The sequence below is a fragment of the Somniosus microcephalus genome, chromosome 7, assembly GCF_052327205.1.
Source record: "Somniosus microcephalus isolate GS21.2 chromosome 7, FLI_Smic_1.0, whole genome shotgun sequence".
In the NCBI taxonomy this organism is placed as follows: Eukaryota; Metazoa; Chordata; class Chondrichthyes; order Squaliformes; family Somniosidae; genus Somniosus; species Somniosus microcephalus.
In genome coordinates, this window is record NC_140993.1 from 32,287,382 (window position 1) to 32,309,500 (window position 22,119).

The 22,119-nt window shown below is 43.4% G+C and overlaps 1 protein-coding gene across 3 annotated transcripts in view; it reads right to left on the reverse strand.

Annotated features, from left to right (window-relative positions):
• Positions 1-4,126: 4,126 nt before the first annotated feature.
• ralbp1 (ralA binding protein 1) overlaps positions 4,127-22,119 on the reverse strand; it is a 49,293-nt gene continuing 31,300 nt past the window's right edge. For all 3 annotated transcript variants that reach the window (XM_085992369.1, XM_085992370.1, XM_085992368.1), the window contains 3 exons: positions 8,710-8,831; positions 6,045-6,171; positions 4,127-5,378 (listed from right to left, as the gene is read on the reverse strand). In XM_085992369.1, coding sequence (XP_085848495.1) covers positions 5,109-5,378; positions 6,045-6,171; positions 8,710-8,831 — 519 coding nt within the window. In that variant the 3' untranslated portion in view covers positions 4,127-5,108. The remainder of the gene's footprint in view (positions 5,379-6,044; positions 6,172-8,709; positions 8,832-22,119) is intronic.

Genomic DNA, 22,119 nt, shown 5'->3' on the forward strand with positions numbered 1-22,119 from the left:
CACCCAGGCCCTGTACAACTGCAGCAAGACATCCTTGCTCCTTTACTCAAATCCTCTCGCTATGAAGGCCAACATACCATTTGCCACCTTAACCGTCTGCTGCACCTGCATTAAGACACAAAGCCTTCAGACTTTTTTTTTAACTCTTAGAATTATTATTTACTGTGGCCATGTTTGATTTACACCCTTGATTTCTCTGCCACTCTTGCTTTTCTCCTTCCTGTCTTTTGTTTCTATCTTTGCTTCCCTTTCCTGTCTCCCTGCACAGGTTCCCAACCCCCTGACATTTTAGTTTAAACCCTCCCCAACAGCACTAGCAAACACTCCCCTTAGGACATCGGTCCCGGTCCTTCCCAGGTGCAAACCATCCAGTTTGTACTGGTCCCACCTCCCCCAGAACTGGTTCCAATGTTCCAGGAATTTGAATCCCTCCCCCTTGCACCATTCCTCTAGCCACGTATTCATCTGAAATATTCGTCTATTTCTACTCTGACTAGCACGTGGTACTGGTAGCAATCCTGAAATTACTACCTTTTTGAGGTCCTATTTTTTTAAATTTACCTCCCGACTCCCTATATTCAGCTTTTAGGACCTCATCCTAGTTTTTAACCTACATCGTTGGTACCTCACGACAACTGGCTGTTCACCCTCCAGCCTCTCAGACATCCTTGACCCTGGGAGGCAACATACCATCCTGGAGTCTCGTTTGCAGCCGCAGAAACACCTATCTATTCCCCTTACAATAGAATCCCCTATCACTATAGCTCTCCCGTCCTGTGCAGCAGAACCACCCATGGTGCCAGGAAGTTGGCTGCTGCTGCCTTCCCCCGATAAGTCATCTCCCTCAACAATATCCAAAGCGGTATATCTGTTTGAGAGGGGGATGGCCACAGGGGCCGCTTACTACTCTGCCTGGCGGTCACCCATTCCCTTCCTGCCTGTGCAGCCTTTACCTGCGGTGTGACCAAGTGATCAAACGTGCTATCCACGACGTCCTCAGCATCGCGAATGCTCCGGTATGTATCCATTTGCAGCTCCAGTGCCACAATGCAGTGCAGTCTGCAAGTAGCTGCAGCTGGATACACTTCCTGCATACATGGTCGTCAGGGACACAGGAAGTGTCCCGTGTCCCTGATTTCCCACATTGTGCAGAAGGAGCATGCCACGGGGTCAAGCTGTGCTGCCATGACTTACCCTTTAATTAATTTAAATTAAATCAAATCAATACCACTAATTACACTACAATTAAATGATATATTCAAGAGCCCTTGTTTACTAGCACTCCCTGCAAGAGACCTTAGAAACTATTAACTACAAAAATTAAGACCTTCTAAACTTTATAAACTATTAACCTTAACTGTAAAACTATATAGTATAAATACTCACGTGGCTGTACTCACCCCCTCAGCTGCTTCCTCTTGCCCACGTCACTTTGAAGCGTGATGTGGCTCTGGAACACCGCCACCGGTCTGCGAGATTGGCAAGCCTCTGAAAAAACCCGCGAAAGTGAGTTTAAATACTCACTGTACTCTCCTGCTGCTCCCGACACTGGCCTCTTCCTACAGGGTGAAAGGTTAGGAAAAACAGGCGAAGCAAGGGAGCTCCTCCTTCCATTCCTCACCTAACACTGACTCACCCAACTCGCAGCATTCTGTTGAAACCGCACTCAGGATGAGTTGTATATCCAAGTTTGCAGATGACACTAAGCCAGAGGCACAGTCAGCAGGACACAGGCAGATTAAGGGAATGGACAAAACTGTGGCAAATGGAGTTCAAGGGGGGAAAAGTTTGGATCCAAGAAAGACAAAGTGGAGTATTTTCTTAATAGTGAGAAACTGGGAAGTGGAGGCGCCTTGGTCCGACCCTTTCTGGAGTACTGCATTCTGTTCTTGGCACTGCATCTCACAAAGGATGTACTGACCCTGGAGGGGATGCAGCACAAGCTAATCTGATACTGGGGCTTAACAGGTGAAATAAACAAGCATTGAAAGTTGGAAAGGGTGATGTCATTGAGGTATTTAAAATGACAAAAGGATTAGATGGGGTAGATACAATTTCCTCTGGTGGCATCCAGAACAAGGGAGCACAATCTTAAAATTAGAGGCAGGCAAGTTCAGAGTGAAGTCAAGAAGGGCAATGGAAATGTGCTCTTCCCCAACCCCCCAAATAGGCTGTGGCTGCAGGGTCAATTCAAATTTAAGATCGAGATCAACAGACTTTTGTTAGGTAAGGATATCGAGGGATATGGGTCAACAGTCAAAGGGGATGTAATCCAATTGTCTCCAGGTTTCTGACCCTGCTACAGCACCGAAGTATCCTAACACTCATGACATCCACTGACTGACTGTGATGCATTTTACCTCCTCTACTGTGCAGGCTTTGATGTGGCCAGCCACACCATCCTCCAAACGCCTCTCCTGTTTCCCACTCTGAGTCTCCAACGCCCTTGGTTTCACTCTTGCCTAACAAATTGTAGCCGGAACATCTCCAGCGGTGGCGTCTTGCTCCCGCAATGTTACCTCAAGTCCCCCAAGGATCAATACTCGCTCCCTCTGCCTCATTTAAATACAGCCCCATGATGACATCATCCAAAGACATGTGGGTCAGCTTCCACATGTATACCGACAACAGCCAGCTCTATCCACCACCTCTCTTGACCTCTGTCCAGTCCTGGATGAGCTACAATTTCCTCCATTTAAACATTGGGAAGACTGAAGGACTCATCTTCGGCCCTCACCCCAAACTCCGTACACTTGCCACCAATTTAATTACTCGCCCTGGCCAGTTTCAGGTTGAGCCAGACTTTGCAACCTCAGCATCTTTCCAAACGCATAACCGCCTGCTTCCACCTCGAACATTGCCCACCTCCACCTTGCCCGAGCTTGTCTGCTACTGAAACTCGCCTATGCATTTGTCACCTCCAGACTCAACTATTCCAAAAATCTCCTGGCCACCCTACCAACCCCCACTCTCTAAACGTCAGCTCATCCAAAACTCTGCCTGTATCCTATACCACAGCAAGTCCTGCTCACCCATCACTCCTGTACTCACTTAAACTACATTGGCTCCTGCTCCCTCCGATTTAAAATGGTCATCCTCATGTTTAAATCCCTTCTTGGCCTTGCCCCTCTCCGTGTAGCGTCTTCCAGCCCTACAACCAGAAGGCTATGAAAAGATTTAAACAGGAGGATGATTTTTGTTTCTCCAGCACTCGGTTTCTCTAATTCTTGCCTTCAGCCATTCCGTCCCTAAACCTCTCGGTTGTCTTCTTTAAGGCTCTCGTTAAAACCCATCCTTGACTAAAGTTTTGGCCATCTCTCCGAATAACACTTTTATTTTCTGATTACAGCTCTGTGAAGGGCCTTGGGATGTTTTTCTTATTGAAATTGTCTTTAGGTTAAAACCTGCTTGGCTCCCTCAGCACCCCAGCAGGTTGAACCAGTACAGACCAGGGAAGATTCCAGTTCAATCTGTGCCAAGTTTGCTGATCTCAGTGGCAGTGCTGAAAAAAATGTTACAATTGGTATCAGTGCCTTGGATTAGAGGTGGAAATCTGTCAGGATTTGTACTTCTTAATGATCTCTTAACAGCCCCCACTGCAATTGCACGTTGGGTGAGAACCGGTTTGGGCAGTGTGCACTATCTACAGGATACAGCGTAGAAAGTCACCAAGGCTTCTTCAGCAGCACTTCCCAAACCCGTGACTTCCACCACCTAGAAGGACAGGGGCAGCAGGTGTATGCGACACCATGACCTGCAAGTTCCCCTTCCAGTCACCCACCATTGAGACCTGGTATTTATTGCCATCCCTTCATCGTCACTGGGTCAAAGTCCTGGAGCTCCCTACCTAACATCATTGTGGGAGTACCTCCACCATTACTGTTGTGCTGTTAGTGGGTCAAGGAGGCCCACCACCACCACCTTCTCAAGGGCAACTAGGGGTGGACAATAAGTGCCAGCCTTTCCAGTGACACCCACATCCTGAAGAATTATTTCATCTTTTCACAAACTAAATACACAGGAAAGACAAGGGGTCAACCAATAGGGTGACACTTTGTGCTGTTAAAATCTGACCCTGGGGATATTGCCGACATCAGATCAGTACCCATATTCTATGGAGAACAAATGAAGTAAAAAGGCTTTTTATTCAGCAGGTAACGAACTGATTACACAAAGAATCTATTTTTTGAAGGCAGATTCCCAGAGTTCTAACAGCAGATAGACTATAACTAGCTAATTAACGATGAAAGGTTAAACTATCATGGCATTTGCACCAGGCACTCTGTCATTAGTGGCAATAATTTGCAAAATAATGGCACTTGAACGATTGAGCGGAGATTATTTGCGTTAATAAAAAATCTCGGCACTCTGGAGCTGAAATATGCTTCACAAAAGCCTCAGGTGGCGCCAGAATGTTCTCAACACATGCATGTGCGCATATGGGCATTTTGTTATTTTTATTTTAAATTATGGATCAGTGCAAACAACTGTACAAAAGCAGGAGTTTTCAGGTTGGTCTTACGGTGAAATCTATGCAGATATCCAACCATTTTAATTAATTAATGATAAATACTGACAGTTTTATAAAATAAAAAAAGCCAACGAAAGAGACAGGTTACTGACAACCACACAACATTTATCAACTTTGCTCACAGGGTGACGAGTCCGTTAATCACTCTTCTGTATTTATTATTAATGTTTACTTAAAGGCCTCTACCCTGAACATTCCTGGCACTGACTGATCCTCAGCTAGAAATATAGATTTTTTTTTTTTTTAATAGGGAAAATTCAATTTAAAATAAAGTACTTTCCACATGCATAATTACAAAACAAAAAGTGGCCTGGAGACTTTTCACAGTCCTTTGTAACGAAACAAAAACCCATATTTCCATTTTTAAAAAAACTCAAAAGATTTGTCTTCTATGTGCTTACCAACACCATTTCACCTCATGGCTTTTAACTTTATACTTGGGATATTGTAACTTTTATTCACCAAAAATGAACTGTAGAAAAGGATTATAACAATTGTTACAGTTCACGGCTTGTACAGCTTTCTGGTCAGAGTTTTGTTAAGTGCAGCTGCAAAGCAACAAATCGCGCAGAGCTCTTCAGATCGAGGTCTCCTTGCGATCTTTGCTTGGAGAGGGTTTCAGTGTTTCCTTCACAGATTTGGGCTGCTCCTGTGCAATTCTTGTATCGCCCACAACATCCCTGTGCTGCTGAGCACCAGTGGCATTCTCTCCGAGTTCTTCTGCATCTTCCTGAGTCTCTTGCTCTTGTTTCAGTCTTTGCACCTGTAACAGTCGAAGCTGCACTCGCAGCTCAATGATGGCCTCTCGTTCGTCATGGATTGCTTGATTCAGGTGGTTGTTCTTCACCTGACACAGGAAGAAACAGCGAGCGTTAAACTGCATTAGCCACTACAGGTGGAATTAATAATTTTAGAACATAATCCTTTTAGTTTCTTTTTAAGCAAGGTTCTCTGGCATTACAGATTGTAACTATGCAAAAATAACTTGAAACCAATTGCAAAAAAATATATACAGCCTGTGTGGGTAAAGCACGGCTGTCACTGAAGATTTGGCTACCAGATTTGCCAATTTACATCTGGGAAGTGCTAGATTATGGTTATAAATTCACTACATATTTAGAGAATCCTGTACATCTACCATTTTCAGCAGTTAAACAATGGAATGGATATTAAAGCCTGAAGTATTCAGTGGTAACAAAATTAAAAGGCCACAATTAGTCTGAACACACACGCCACTGACTGCAATGTTCAGAAGCAGCCACATTCTGAGAGACACCCACTCGCTAATGTCACTCCAGTGTGCCCTTCATGGCTGCTGAAATGGAAAATATATAAAACACTACAAAGCAGTGTTATGAATATTTGAAACACTAATGGTCTTAACTGGAAAAAAAAGTGCATGGAAGTTGTCCAATTGCAAGAATTTAACCATAGTAACTCGTCATTAGTTATGTTGTCCAGAAGATTAAGTGGCTCCTGTTAGAGCAATTATGAATCTAATGATGTAATTTACCTCCAACTCTTCATTCTGACGCTGAAGGTCTTCTAGGATAAGCTGCAGCTCTTCCTCATCCTCACTCTCGCTCTCACTTTCAGAGGAGTATTCCTCAGTTTCACTGCGACCATGCTGTTGTTGGCGACTATGAAGCAAGCAGAACAAAAATATTTTAAATGTCTCGTCTCATCTCATGTGGAGGTGAGCCACATTTGAAGTAACTTTACCTTTATATATATATATTAATTAATATTTTAAATGGATTTAATTTTTCTGGTTCCCATTTCACATATTTTAGTGAGACAATTATGCTACCAACTGATACCGGGCCCACACAGCTGAAGCAGTTAAAAGTGAATTGGTTTGATTTCCTAATTTAGCAGGGACGTGGGTTTGCAGTAGGAAAGGATTCCAGCTCAGAATGTCAAACAGGTGCAGGAAGGACTCATTGGCTCGCTCTTAGCATTGTATTATGTTCCTATATTTTCTTGAATCACAATTACTTGGTGTAATCTTAGTTGGAAGAGTAAACACAGAACAACTATTGGATTTTACTAAAGAGGTAACACTGGATGCTGTCACTGGGTGAACCAAAAAGCAATAGAAACATAGAATGTTTAGCATAGAAGGACGCCGTACAACACTTCTTGTTTAGGCCCTTCTTGGGGTCTGATTTCACAGTCCCATTTTCTGCTTTCTCTACACTCATCCCATTTTCTTGCTCTCCCTTTATACCCTTTAATTATCGAGTAGCCTTTTGAATAGTGTAATCAATTTTGCATCAACCACTGTGCCAACATATTCCACATTCAGCTAACTTTCTTTATGAAAGTGTTTCTTCTAAACTCCCCCATTTAGTATTCCGTGCTCATCTTAAGATCATGGCCTCTTGTTTTCAATTTACCTACTAATAGAAATAGTCTGTGCTTACCTTAATGAACACCATTAGTAAAATCCCCCCTCAATCTTCTCAGTTCAAGAGAATACAGCTAAAGTTGCTCTAGCCATTCCTCATAACTCAGGTCCATCATCCTGGCAAATCTGTGTTGTACTTTCTCCAGGGCTAGTAGATCCCTCCCTCCTATAGTGAGGAGCCCAAAACTGCATAGTATTCCAGATCTTGCATTTCACTATGTAGAATCATGACTTCTGTTTTCATATTCCTCTGAATATAATCCCTAAAGTTCCATTTATCATCTTACAGGAAACTTCGTGATATCCGGCACTGACGGGACCGAGCTGATGCCGATCTATGAAAACTTCCGGACAGACCAGCGCTAATGTTGAAGGATACGGAGGTTTTCATCTCCGTATCGGACAACAAACACTGTTGCTTAGAAACAGCTTGTAAACAGTCGGCCCGTACCTTAGAAGCGTCTCTGTAGCTTAGCAACAGCTTCAGAGAGGCTTTCCAGAGACTGACTGTTTAAAAAAAAAACTAACAAAACGGCTGCTGATTTCTGCCGTTAGATCGAGGTTTCCGGCCATACAACCTCCGGATAAACCAAAGTTTCCTGTAATAGGTTTTTTAAAATCAGTCTACCCATGTTTAAGGATTTGTGTACCTGCACACCTGTTTATTGATCCTCTACTGCACTGAGAAACTTATTTAAGGTAGACTTCCATTATTTATTCTAGTTAGTTGAGGGATAAACATTGGTCAGGACTGACTACAAGCACCTTGTCCTGGACATCAATTTTTAGCACCCTCAGCCCTCAAGAACCATTTCTTTATTGATACGTATTGGTTGCCCAATACAGGAAACTTTGTGATATCCGGCACCGACGGGACCGAGCTGTTGCCGATCTATCAAAACTGCCGGACATACCAGCGTTAATGTTGAAGCATACGGAGGTTTTCATCTCCGTATCTGACAACAAACACTGTTGCTTAGCAACAGCTTCTAAACAGTCGGCCCGTACCTTGGAAGCGTCTCTGTAGCTTAGCAACAGCTTCAGAGAGACTTTCCAGAGCCTGACTGTTGAAAAAAAAAGCCACGAGAAGAAAAAACCAACAAAACGGCTCCTGGTTTCTGCCGGTAGATCGAGGTTTCCGGACATACAACCTCCAGATAAACCAAAGTTTCCTGTACTACTGCATAATAAGCATACGGCTTCTTTCACTCTAGTATTCTAGGAACTGCTATTTTCTTATCTAAAATGCTCATTTGAGTGGTCTCATTGTCTCCTTAACAGTTCTTTTTTCCCTAAAACTGTTACAAAGTAAAAAAGGGACTCATTGAGGAAAGGGTTTCTGCAAATGTTTTAGCAATAATGTTGTCCACTTTTCTTGAAATGAAATGAGGGGACTGTACTTCAAAAGTAGTCCATAATTTGGGACGTCTCAATGTCATCAGGAACTATATAAACGCAATGTGTTTATATATTATCATTCACTAGAAATAAAGGACATATCATTGATTGGGTATACTTCATTAAATCAGGACAATCTGGACTGGCTAATCTCCTGAGATGGAAGCCACAATGCTACAAGGCAATCACATCATAAACTTAACCAAGAGCTGTCTAAACTCAGGCAACCAATGTAAGCTCAATAGATAATATTGGGGCTTGAATTCAAAAGCTTTTTTTTTTTTTTGGAAGTGTTTTTAATAATACTCCTAACCCATACAAAATGTTCTCAAGTGATGTTCTCTTTACAAACTTTAGCACATTTACTCACCTCTGAATTTCGGCAATCTCGGCTCTAAGGCGTTCAATTTCCTCTTTTTCAGATGCAATCTGTCGCCGTAAATACTGCTCCATGGCCAGCAGTTCCTCCTGTTCTGTCAGGATTTCATTCTCCTTTAAAACAACCTTTCCATGTGAGAACTAAAGCAACTCTTGAGCCATGTCAAAACAGTGACACCAAGAAGGACGGTTCTTAATCTGTACTCTCATTGGATAAGTACCTTGAATACAATGTATCACACTAGACTAGAGAGTGACAAACCCTGTATGATTAAACCATTGGAACTATAGTCATTAATAAGCTGAAACCACAGCATTTCCTCCCCACTTGTCTACCCCTTTCTCAGTTCTTGAAGGCAATAATGTATGGTGAAGTACAGTTCTATAGGCACTGGGGGTTCGCCAGTATCTCATCCAAGTGGTTGCTCTCCATATGTAAACCTATATGCAGCAGATAATGCAACTGTGTAGAGTATCGCAGCCAAGCCCATCCTATCCTCGTATCAAATCCACACACATTCCAGCAGGGGTCAGTGGACAAGAACCAGGAGAGGAAACGCATGGGCTGATTTTACCCCTCCTTCGCCACAGTTCACTGACCGCCCAGCTCAGCTGTGATGCCCTTCATAATTGAATACACTACTGATACTGTCTAGGCTCATATATGATTGGGTACTGGAAGGCGACAGACACCTGCCGCACCCTATCCCATCACAAGTCATCTTCAAGAGAGGGGAGGAAAGGTTAAATTTGATTTAAAAAAAGTAAATCTCTGAATATATCTGAAGATCATGCTGTTAAATAGCCATGGATGAAGTTGGAAAAAGACCTAGAAGTCTTAGTAGATTCATCACTCGATATCTCTAACCAATACAGAGAAGCAATTACTAAAGCAGATCGTGTTGAACTACATAGACAAAACCGAGGAAATCATGATCAAACCGTACGGTGCTCTGGTCAGACAGCAACTTGAGTACTGCATCCAGTTCTGGTCAAAGATACAAAGGAGACATTTACAGGGGTGGCTATAGAGATGCATTGGTCGTCATTTTCCAAAATTCCATAGATTCTAGAACAGTTCCTGCGGATTGGAAGGTAGCAAATGTATCCCCACTATTTTAGAAAGGAGGGAAGAGAGAAAACAGGGAACTACAGACCAGTTAGCCTGATATCAGTCGTAGGCAAAATGCTAGAATCTATTATTAAGGATGTGGTAACAGGGCACTTAGAAAAAGGATTGGGCAGAGTCAACACGGATTTATGAAAGGGAAATCGTGTTTGACAAATCTGTTAAGAGTTTTTTGAGGTTGTAACTGGCAGAATAGATAAGGGGGAACCAGTGGATGTGGTGTATTTGGATTTTCAGAAGGCATTCGATAAGGTGCCACACGAGGTTATTACACAAAATTAGGGCTCATGGGATTGGGGGTAATATACTAGCATGGATTGAGGATTGGGTTAACGGGCAGAAAACAGAGAGTAGGAATAAACGGGTCATTTTTGGGTTGGCAGGCTGTAACTAGTGGAATACTGCAGGGATCAGTGCTTGGGCCTCGGCTATTCACAATCTACATCAATGATTTGGATGAGGGAACCAACTGTAATATATCCAAGTTTGTTACAAGTTGGGTGGAAATGTAAGTTGTGAGGAGGATGCAAGGAGGTTTCAAGGGGATATAGACAGGCTAAGTGAGTGGGCAAGAACATGGCAAATGGAATATAATGTGGAGAAATGTGAAGTTGTCCACTTTGGTAGGAAAAATAGAAAAGCAGAGTATTTTTTTTTTAAATGGTGAGAGATTGGGAAATGTTGGTGTTCAGAGGGACCTTGGTGTCCTTTTACACAAATCAGAAAGTTAACATGCAGGTACAGCAAGCAATTAGGAAAGCAAATGGTATGTTGGCCTTTATTACAAGAGGATTGAAGTACAAGAGTAAAGACATCTTACTGCAATTATATAGGACCCTGGTGAGACCACACCTGGAGTACTGCGTACAATTTTGGTCTCCTTATTTAAGGAAGGATATACTTGCATTGGAGGCAGTTCAGAGAAGGTTCACGAGGTTGATTCTTGGGATGAAGGGGTTGTCTTATGAAGAAAGGTTGAGCAGGTTGGGCCTATACTCATTTTGTTTAGAAGAATGAGGGGTGATCTTATTGAAACATATAAGATTCTGAGGGGGCTTGACAGGGTGGATGCAGGGAGGATGTTTCCCCTCGTGGGGGAATCTAGAACTAGGGGGCATAGTTTCAGAATAAGGGGTCGCCCATTTAAAACGGAAATGAGGAGGAATTTCTGCTCTCGGAGGGTCGTGAATCTTTAGAATTCTCTACCCCAGAGAGCTGTGGAGGCGGAGTCATTGAATATATTTAAGGTGGAGATAGACAGATTTTTGAAAGGTAAGGGAGTCGAGGGTTATGGGGAGCGGGCAGGGAAGTGGAGTTGAGGCCAAGATCACATCAGCCATGATCTTATTGAATGGCGGAGCAGGCTCGAGGGGCCAAATGACCTACTCCTGCTCCTACGTCTTATGTTCTTATGAGTGCAACAAAGGTTCACCAGACTGGTTCCTGGGATGGGGGGATTGTCCTATGAGGAGAAATTGAGTAGACTAGGCCTATATTCTCTAGCGTTTAGAAGAATGAGAGGCGATCTCATTGGAACATACAAAATTCTTACAGGGCTTGACGGCAGATGCAGGGAGGATGTTTCCCCTGGCTGGGGAGTCTAGAACCAGGGGTCAGTGTCTCAGAATAAGGGGTCGGCCATTTAGGACTGAGATGAGGAGACATTTCTTCACTCAGAGGGTGGTGAATCTTTGGAATTCTCTACCCCAGAGGGCTGTGGAGTATATTCAAGACAGAGATGGATAGATTTTTGAATATTAAGGGAATCAAGGGATATGGGGATAGTTGAGGAAAGTGGAGATGAGGTAGATCATCAACCAGGAATGGCGGAGCAGGCTCGAAAGGCCAAATAGCTTACTCTTGCTCCTATTTCTAGGTTCTTATGGGTTAGAAGTAGTGCAAAGAGCCACAAGGCGGATCCCTAGTCTTAAATCTGAGTTACGAGGAAAGACTGGATAAACTTGAGGGAAGGCAACTGACAGATGATCTTAGAGGTATACTTGATTGCAAAAAGGGTAAGGTAAATTCAGAAAATTAACACAACATGCAAGTGCAAGTCAAGGGGCCCCAGGTTCAAACTAGTAAAAGGCAATTCAGGACTAATATCAGCAAGGTTTTCATAGAGTCATAGTCATAGAGTTATACAGCACAGAAAGAGGCCCTTCGGTCCATCGTGTCCGCGCCGGCCATCAAGCCCCGTCTATTTTAATCCCATTTTCCAGCACTTGGTCCGTAGCCTTGTATGCTATGCGGTTCAAGTGCTCATCTAAATACTTCTTGAATGTTGTGAGGGTTCCTGCCTCTACCACCCTTTCAGGCAGTGAGTTCCAGATTCCAACCACCCTCTGGGTGAAAAGGTTTTTCCTCAAATCCCCTCTAAACCTCCTGCCCCTTACCTTGAAACTATGCCCCCTGGTTATTGACCCCTCTACTAAGGGGAAAAGTTCCTTTCTATCTACCCTATCTATGCCCCTCATAATTTTGTACACCTCAATCAGGTCCCCCCTCAGCCTTCTCTGCTCTAAGGAAAACAATCCCAGCCTGTCCAATCTCTCTTCATAGCTGAAGCGCTCCAGCCCAGGTAACATCCTGGTGAATCTCCTCTGCACCCTCTCCAATGCAATCACATCCTTCCTATAGTGTGGCGACCAGAACTGCACACAGTATTCCAGCTGTGGCCTAACTAGCGTTTTGTACAGCTCCATCATAACCACCTTGCTCTTATATTCTATGCCTCGGCTAATGAAGGCAAGTATCCCATATGCCTTTTTAACCACCTTATCTACCTGTCCTGCTGCCTTCAGGGATCTATGTACATGCACACCAAGGTCCCTCTGATAATCTGTCTTTCCTAGGGTCCTACCATTCATTGTGTATTCCCTTGCCTTGTTAGTCCTCCCAAAATGCATCACCTCACACTTTTCAGGGTTAAATTCCATTTGCCACTGTTCTGCCCATCTGACCAACCCATCTATATCATCCTGTAGCCTGAGGCTTTCCTCCTCGCTATTTACCACTCCACCAATTTTCGTGTCATCTGCGAACTTACTAATCATACCTCCTACATTCATATCTAAATCATCATTAATGTACACTACAAACAGCAAAGGACCCAGCACCGATCCCTGCGGTACACCACTGGACACAGGCTTCCAGTCAGAAAAACAACCTTCGACCATCTGCCAGGGTGGGTTTTTTCACAGCTAGATTGCATATCAATGATCTCCTCAAAAAACTAACCCTTGAGCCCTCCATCCTTGCAAACTACCGCTACATCTCCAACCTCCCTTTCCTCTCCAAAGTCTCTGAACGTGTTGTCACCTCCCAAATCCGTGCCCATCATTCCTGCAACCCCATGTGTGAATCCCTCCATTAGGTTTCCGCCCTGCCACTGTACTGAAACGGCTCTTATCAAAGTCACAAATTACATCCTTTATGACTGTGACAAAGGTAAATGACCCTAACCAAAGTCACAAACAACATCCTCTGGCTGTGGTGCATTATATTGTATCCTTCCTTGTCCTTTCTGCAGACTTTGACATGTCTATTACACCACCTTCCTCCAACACCTCTCCTCCATTGGCCAGCTCAGTGAAACTGCACTCATTTGGTTCCATTGTTACCTCTCTGTTCGTAGCCAGAGAATCTCCAGCAATGAATTATCTTCTCACTGTTACCACTGGCCCCCTTCTTCCTCATCCACAAGCTGTCTATTGATGTAATCATCTGCATATACGGGGTCAGAGTTCACATGCATGCTGATGATATCCAGCATTGAAAGTGATTGGCAGAAGAACCAAAGGCAACATGAGGAAAAACTTTTTTACGCAGCGTGTGGTTAGGATCTGGAATGGACTGCCTGAAAGGGTGGTGGAGGCAGATTCAATCGTGGCTTTCAAAACGGAATTGGATAAGTATCTGAAGGAAAAAAATTTGCAGGGCTACGGGGCAAAGGAGGGGGAGTGGGCATAGCTGGAGCGCTCTTGCAGAGAGCCTGCACGGGCTCGACGGGCCAAATGGCCGCCTTCTGTGCTGTAACCATTCTATGATTCTATTTACCCCTCCCACCACCTCTCTTAACCCCTCTACTGCCTGTGTTGTCAGATGTTTGTTCGGCACCCAGTCTTGGGTGAGCTGCAATTTCCTCTAGCTAACCACTGTAAAGACCAAAGCCGTTGCCTTTGACACCACCTTAAAACTCGGCTCCTTTGACACCAATTACAATCCCCTCCCCGGCCAGTCACAGGTTGAAACAACTTCAGTGTCCTATTCGACCTCGAGCTAAGTTTACGATCCCATTTCCTCTCCAGCACAAAGACCGCTTCCATCCCGACCCCAGTCCATCTGCTGCTGAAATCCTCATCCATGCTTTTGCCACCTCCAGACTCGACTACCCTCCCATCTCACCCTCCTTAAACGTCAACTCATCCAAAATTATGCTACCTGTGTCCTATACCACCCCAGTCCTCGCTGACCTACATTGACTCCCAGTCCCCCAACAGCTCAAATTAAAAATTCTCATCCTCATGTTTAAATCCCTTCATGGCCTCTTCCCTCTCCGTAACCTCCTACAACCCCACCCAAACTCTCCGTTGTTTCAACTCTAGCTTCTGATGTTCCTCCACCTGCAACGCCCGCCCCACCCGCTTTCCATTTGCCTCATCACTGGCAGCCATGCCTTCCACCACCTCGGTCTCATGCTGTAGAATTCCCTGCCTAAGCCCTTAATGCCTATCTACCTTCCTCACATCATTTAAGACCCTCTAATACTTTTACCAAGCTTTTGTTCATCTCTGAACATTTCCTTATTTGGCTCGACATCCATTCATTTCGGATTACATGTCTGCGAAGTGCCTTGGGGGCATTTTTCTAAATTAAAAGTGCTGCATAAATGTTGTTGCCGGATAAGGGAATGCCTTGCACTTCTTTAAAAGCGTAGAGAACAGGTTATTTTGTTCCTAGGAAGGCACCAAATAACTTAATTCCAATAAGTATATAGTTGATTTGCAGCCCTATTTGAGATTGCAAAGTATTTCTTTAACTTCCTTTGTTCTGATCAATCCTTAAAGGATTTTAAAAAGCATCTCTCAGAGGATCAGCGGTCACTTTGACTATCCTTCTAAAGCTATGAGAAAGAGAGATCTGGGTATAGGTTAACAGTGAACCACCACATAAGGTTATAGACTTGACTCCATGGCCTTGCCCTTCCCTATCTCTATAATCTCCTCCAGCTCTATAACCCTCCGAGATATCTCTGCTTCTCCAATTCTGGCCTCGAGCATCCCCGGCTTTATTTGCTCCAACATTAGTGGCCGTGCCTTCAGCTGCCGAGGCTCTAAGCTCTGAAATTCCCTCCCTAAACCTCTCCGCCTCTCTTTCCTGCTTTAAGACGCTCCTTAAAAACTACCTCTTTGAGCAAGCTTTTGGTCATCTGCCCCAATACAGGAAACTTTCTGATATCCGGCACTGACGGGACCGAGCTGGTGCCGTAACATCAAAAGTGCCGGACATACCAGAGTTAATGTTTAAACATACGGAATGGAGAAGCTCCGTGTGAATCAACAAACCCTGTTGCTTAGCAACAGCTTCAAAATAGTCGGCTGCAGTTGCAAGCGTCTGTAGCTGAAGCTGTTGCTATAGCTACAGACTTTGCAGTGCTTGACCGGGGGGAAAAAAAGCAACAAGAACTTAAAAAAAACATATAGAAAACGGCTCCTGATTTTTGCCGTTAGATCGAGTATTCCGGACATATAACCTCCGGATAAACCAAAGTTTCCTGTATCTCCTTATGTGGCTTGGTGTTAAATCTTGTCCAATGACGCTCCTGTGCAGCACCTTGGGACGTTTTACTACGTTAAAGGTGCTATATAAACACAAGTAGTAGTTGTTGTTTTTACACGGCGTGCTAGATCAGAAGACATACTTATTTTTCTACATTCCAAGGAAGAATTTTTACTGTTTAATAAATCTGTTCAATCATTGATAGCCTAAGCCAGAGTCGGCTAGAGGGTTAATCTACCGGCTTCCGAAGTAAGAGATAGGCTGGGGACATGCGCTATCCTATAGGCAAATACAGAGGCCGGGGTTTCAGTTCAATGCCGGGGCATACTGTAATTACCTAGATATCGAGCACACTCCAATCTGTAGGGAACGAGGGCTCACTTGTGAGTTTGGTCTGGTGTTGAACCCAAGGAAAATATGAGTAAAAGCCTGAAAATTGTAACTGCCATAACAAATTTAAAAGACCTGAATATTTGCTCAGAGTTCACAGTCCTGGTAGCAATAGCAGTGTTGACCTTCCAAATTGAGAATTCCTGTCTCAATTAATATTTGTACTTGTGCTTGCTTCAAAAGGTGGAATTTTACTTCGGGTGATTGACAGGTGAACCACCATCCCATCTTCCAGACAATCGCCTAAGTTCAAGCACACATCCTGATTGTTGTCTTTGAAGATGCTCAGAAGCTGGAATATCCTGGAGTCAGGTCATCGTAAATGTGGCATCCCAGAGGAGGGAAATTAAGCATCAAGTTTAATATGTGGTGTCAAAGTGTTGGAAATCATGTCACCACATCTTCAACAGATACTCCTTTGCCACTACCAACCCTGTTACAGCACCTGCCAGTGTGCTGCAACACTTTTCCAGGAGTCAACTCATTTTCTTAACTTGTGGTTAAATGATGCTACAGTAGCCCTTTTAATCAACAATTTCACACTTGCTCCACAATTCACTGAAATCTACATTACACTAGACAGGCAAAACAACATTTACTTGAGTTTAGGATAGTCTTAGATAGCAGTCAACATTAACTAAGTTTTAATAAAATCTTGTAAAACGATGGTTAGTTCAATACTGTTTTATAGTAATAAAAGAATCATAGAAGTTTACAGCATAGAACAAGGCCATTCGGATCATTGTATCTCTGTCAGATCTTTGCTGCACCAATCCAAAACTAATCATACTGCCCAGTGTTGATATCTTCCTGCTTTGAAAATTTATCCAACTTTCCCTTAAAAGATGCCTCAACCACTCCTGTGGCAAAGCATTCCATCCTTCAACAATCCTCTGCGGAAAGAAATTTCTAGTGTCATTCCTCACTCTCTTAGTGACGAGTTTAAATTGATGACCCTCTCCTATTCACTGCCTCCCCAGCTAGAAGAAAATAGTTTTCCCTATTCACTATCAAAATCTTCCATCATTTTAACCTCAATTAAGACTTCTCTAAGCCTTCTCTGCTCCAGTGGAAATAGTTCCAGAATCTCAAGTCTGTCCTCATAAATATAGTTTTCCATCCCTGGGATCATCCTAGTAAGTTTACACTGTATGCTTTCCATGGCTTTAATGTTCTTTCTATAATGGGGCACCTAAAACTACAAACAGTACTCTAACAATAGTCTCATTGAGATTCAACGGGACTACTATCACCGAATCCCTCACTATCAACATCCTGGGGGTCACCATTGATCAGAAACTTAACTGGACCAGCCACATAAATATTGTGGCTACAAGAGCAGGTCAGAGGCTGGGTATTCTGCAGCAAGTGACTCACCAAGGCCTTTCCACCATCTACAAGGCACAAGTCAGGAGTGTGATGGAATACCCTCCACTTGCCCTGGATGGGTGCAGCTCCAATAACACTCAAGAAGCTCGACACCATCCAGGGCAAAGCAGCCCGCTTGATTGGCACCCCATCCACCACCTTAAACATTCACTCCCTCCACTACCCGCGCACCGTGGCTGCACTGCAGCAACACGCCAAGGCTTCTTTGACAGCACCTCCCAAACCCGCGACCTCTTCCACCTAGAAGGACAAGGGCAGCAGGCGCACGGGAACACCACCACCTCCAAGTTCCCCTCCAAGTCATACACCGTCCTGACTTGGAATATTAATCCCCGTTCCTTCATCGTCGTTGGGTTAAAATCCTGGAACTCCCTCCCTAACAGCACTGTGGGAGTACCTTCGCCACACGGACTGCAGCGGTTCAAGGCAGCGGCTTACCACCACCTTCTCAAGGGCAGTTAGGGATGGGCAATAAATGCTGGCCTTGCCAGCGACGCTCAGATCCCATGAATGAATTTAAAAAAAGAGACTGTGGCCTAACAATGTTTTGTGCAAGTTAATCATTACTTATTTACTCATATTACACTATGCCTCCATTGATAAAACCCAAAATGCTGTTTTTATGGCTTTATCTACCAGCACACTTACTTTCAGGGAATTATGAATTCGAATTTCTAGGGCTCACTGTTCATCCACACTCTTGTGTCTTTCCATCAAGTGTATACTCCCATTTCTTGTTTTCCCTCCCAAAATTTATTACTTCCCACTTATCCATGTTAAATTGCATCCATCATCCTTAAAAAAATACCTTCCAAAATCCATTCACTACATCTACTGCATTCCCTTTATGTAATCAAATACTTACTTAAAAAAAAACCTTAAAATGTCAAACACAACTTGCCTTTAACAATCTGTGCTGGCTATCCTTGATTAACCCATGCATTTCTAAACACCTACGAATATTCTCAAATTCTGGATTCCAAGAGGTTGAACTGACTGATCTATAGTTAGCCAATTCTATCTCCTTTCTGACTTCATTCAACAGTCTAGGGTACAAGCCATCAGGGCCCAGTGACGTATCCATCCTGAGTTTTTAAAAAATATTTTAAACCAATTCCTTTTCTATAGCATCTCTTAATAATTGTTTCATAACCTCCTCTAGTACACTTACATTCTTACTTTAACCATTTGCAAAATCCAACATACAATTTTAATTTAATCTCTCTGCCATACCTTTATCCTCCATAATTAGACTATCTACTGCCTTAGGTAAGGAGACCAAAATTGTACGCAGTACTCCAAATGTGGTCTCACCGGGGCCTTATATAATTGCAGTAGGACTTCTTTACTCTTATACTCCAATCCTTTTGTAACAAAGGCTAACATACCATTTGCTTTCCTAATTGGTTGCTGTACCTGCATGTTAACTTTCAGTGATTCGTGTACAAGGACACCCAGGTCCCTCTGAACACCAACATTTCCCAATCTCTCTCCATTTAAAAATTATTCTGCTTTTCTATTTTTCCTAACAAAGTGGATAACTTCACATTTCTCCACATTATATTCCATCTGCCATGTTCTTGCCCACTCACTTTATCTGTATCCCTTGGCAGTCTCTTTGCATCCTCCTCACAGCTTACTTTCCCACCTAGCTTTGTATCGTCATCAAACTTGAATACATTACACTCGGACCCTTCATCTAAGTCACTGATATAGACTGTGAATAGCTGAGGCCCAAGCACTGATCCTTGCGGTACCCCACTAGTTACAGCCTGCCAACCCGAAAATGACCCGTTTTTTCCTACTCTGTTTTCTGTCCGTTAACCAACCCCCAATCCCATGAGCCTTAATTTTGTGTAATAACCTCTTGTGTGGCACCTTATCGAATGCTTTCTGAAAATCCAAATACACCACATCCACTGATTCCCCCTTATCTACCCTGCTAGTTACAACCTCAAAAAACTCTATCAGGTTTGTCAAACGCAGTTTCCCTTTCATAAATCCTTGTTGACTCTGCCCAATCATATGATGATTTTCTAAGTGCCCTGTTACCACATCTCTAATAATAGATTCTAGCATTTTCCCTAATACTGATGTCAGGCTAACTGGTCTATAGTTCCCGGTTTTCTCTCTCCCTGCTTTCTTGAATAGCGGGGTAACATTTGCTACCTTCTAAACCACTGGGACGGTACTAGAATCTAGGCTAAAAGAGTTGAGACTCCATACTTTAGAGAAGCATAGACTTAGGGGTGATCTGATTGAGGTTTAGAAGATAATGATGGGAATAGATTGCATTCCAAATACAGGAAACTTTGGTTTATCCGGAGGTTGTATGTCCGGAATACTCGATCTAACGGCAAAAATCAGGAGCCGTTTTCTAAGTTTTTTTAGTTCTCATTCTTTTTTTTTCCCCAGTCAGGCACTGCAAGGTCTGTAGCTATAGCAACAGCTTCAGCTAGAGACGCTTGCAGCTGCCTCTTTAGAAGCTGTTGCTAAGCAACAGTGTTTGTTGTCAGATACGGAGATGAAAACCTCCGTATGCTTCAACATTAACTTTGTATGTCCGGCAGTTTTGATAGATCGGCAACACGCCGGTCCCGTATATCACAAAGTTTCCTGTAAATAGGTTAGGGAGGACCGGGGTCACAAATTTAAGTTGTACAGGAAACTCTTTGGTACCCGGCACCAACGGGTCCGGGATGGTGCCGGTTGATTAAAAATTCCGGATGACGGAGAGGGTTATCTACCAAGGCTATTTTTAACAAAGAGTCAGACTCCTGTTATTGAGGTGTTCGGACTTCCGACAGCGCCAAGAAGCCGAGTAGTGGCAGTTTGGGGAACTACCCCCACTGACTAAGTCGGCCACCGCGGGAGACTCGGACTCAGCAACATTTCCGGTTATTGAGGTGTTGCTTTTGGAGTATGAATTTTGCCGGTTAATAGAGAATTCCGGATATTTAGGTGCCGCTTAAGTGAGAGTTTCCTGTACATGGCTGGATCTAGGTTAGATGTCAGGAGGTGGTTCTTTTCCCGGAGAATAGTGGGCCTCTGGAACCGGCTGCCGTCTCGTGCGGTGGACACTGATTCACGGAATTCCTTCAAGCGAGAGCTGGACCTGTTTCTGACTGGGGCGGAGATCACCTCTTACAAAAGGTAGGTACGGCAGGGAATTCAGGGCCAGAGTGATCTCCTGCTTTAGTTTCGATTGCCTAGATGGGTCGGAGAGGAATTTCCCAGATTTCCCCCCCCCCCCCCCCCAAATTGGCCTGGGTTTTTAATCTAGTTTTTCGCCTCTCCCTGGAGATCACATAGTTTCGGGTGGGGTGGGGAGTATATATATATTGTGATGCACAAGGTATCACAATTGTGGGACAGACTGGATGGACCAAAGGGTCGTTAACCTGTCCGTTATTGTTCATATGTTTGTACTCCTGGTATCGTTCTAGTAAATCTCTGCTGCACCCTCTCCGAGGCCTTGACAGCCTTCTTAAAATGTGGTGCCCAGAATTGGATACAATACTCCAGCTGCGGCCTAACCAGCGATTTATAAAGGTTTAGCATGACTTGCTCTTATTCACGATGGCTCCATTTATAAAGCCAAAAATCCCATATGCTTTTTGAACAGCCTTATCAACTTGTCCTGTCACCTTCAAAAATGTGTATGTGAACCCCCAGATCTCTGTTCCTGTACCCCCTTTAAAATTGTACTATTTAATTTATATTGCCTCGCTTCATGTTTCCTTCCAAAATGCATCACTTCACTGCATTAAATTTCATCTGCCGTGTCTATCCATTTCACCAGTCTGTCTATGCCCCCCTGAAGTCTGTCCCTATCCTCCTCACTGTTTACTACATTTCCAAGCTTTGCATCATCTGCAAACTTTGAAATGATGCCCCCTATATCAAAGTCCAGGTCATTAATATATATCAAAAGAGCAGTGGTTCTAACACCGACCCCTGGGGCATCACTGCACACTTCTCTCCAGTCTGATAAACCACCGTTCACCACTACTCTGCTTTCTGTCTCTTAGTCAATGTCATATCCACACTCCTACTGCCCCTTTAATCCAATGGACTTCAATTTTGCTAACAAGTCTATTATGTGGCACTTTTATCAAACGCCTTTTGAAAGTCCATATACATAACATCAACCACAGTATCTTCATCAGCCCTCTGTTATTTAATTGAAAAACTCAAGCAAGTTTCTCAGACACAATATGCGTTTAACAAATCTATGTTGGCTGTTATTTATTGAAGCATGTTTTTCCAAGTGACAATTAATTTTGTAAAAGGTTTAATTGTCCACCCTGTGTCCTGTTATCCCAGATTACTTAATATACAAGATCACCTTTCCGTTCTTTGGGAATGTTGGAATGCTTGTGGAAGCGTACCTTTGCACTGAGCGCGAGAAAAAATATATATTTAGAGTGCACCTGAATTGTAACAGAGATTAAATTTCTTTATTTTGTATGAGCCACTTTTAAATGAGGATTTTTTTTCCCCTTTTTAGTGAATTAATAGCTATTTGAAAATAACAAACTCGGGTAGTACAACAACAACTTGAATTTATATAGCACTTTTAACGTAGCAAAATGTCCCAAGGCACGTCACAGGAGCAATTATCAAACAAAGTGTGACAGAGCCACATAAGGAGATATTAGGGCAGGTGAGAGGTAGGTTTTAAGAAGCGTTTTAAAAGGAGGCGAGAGAGGC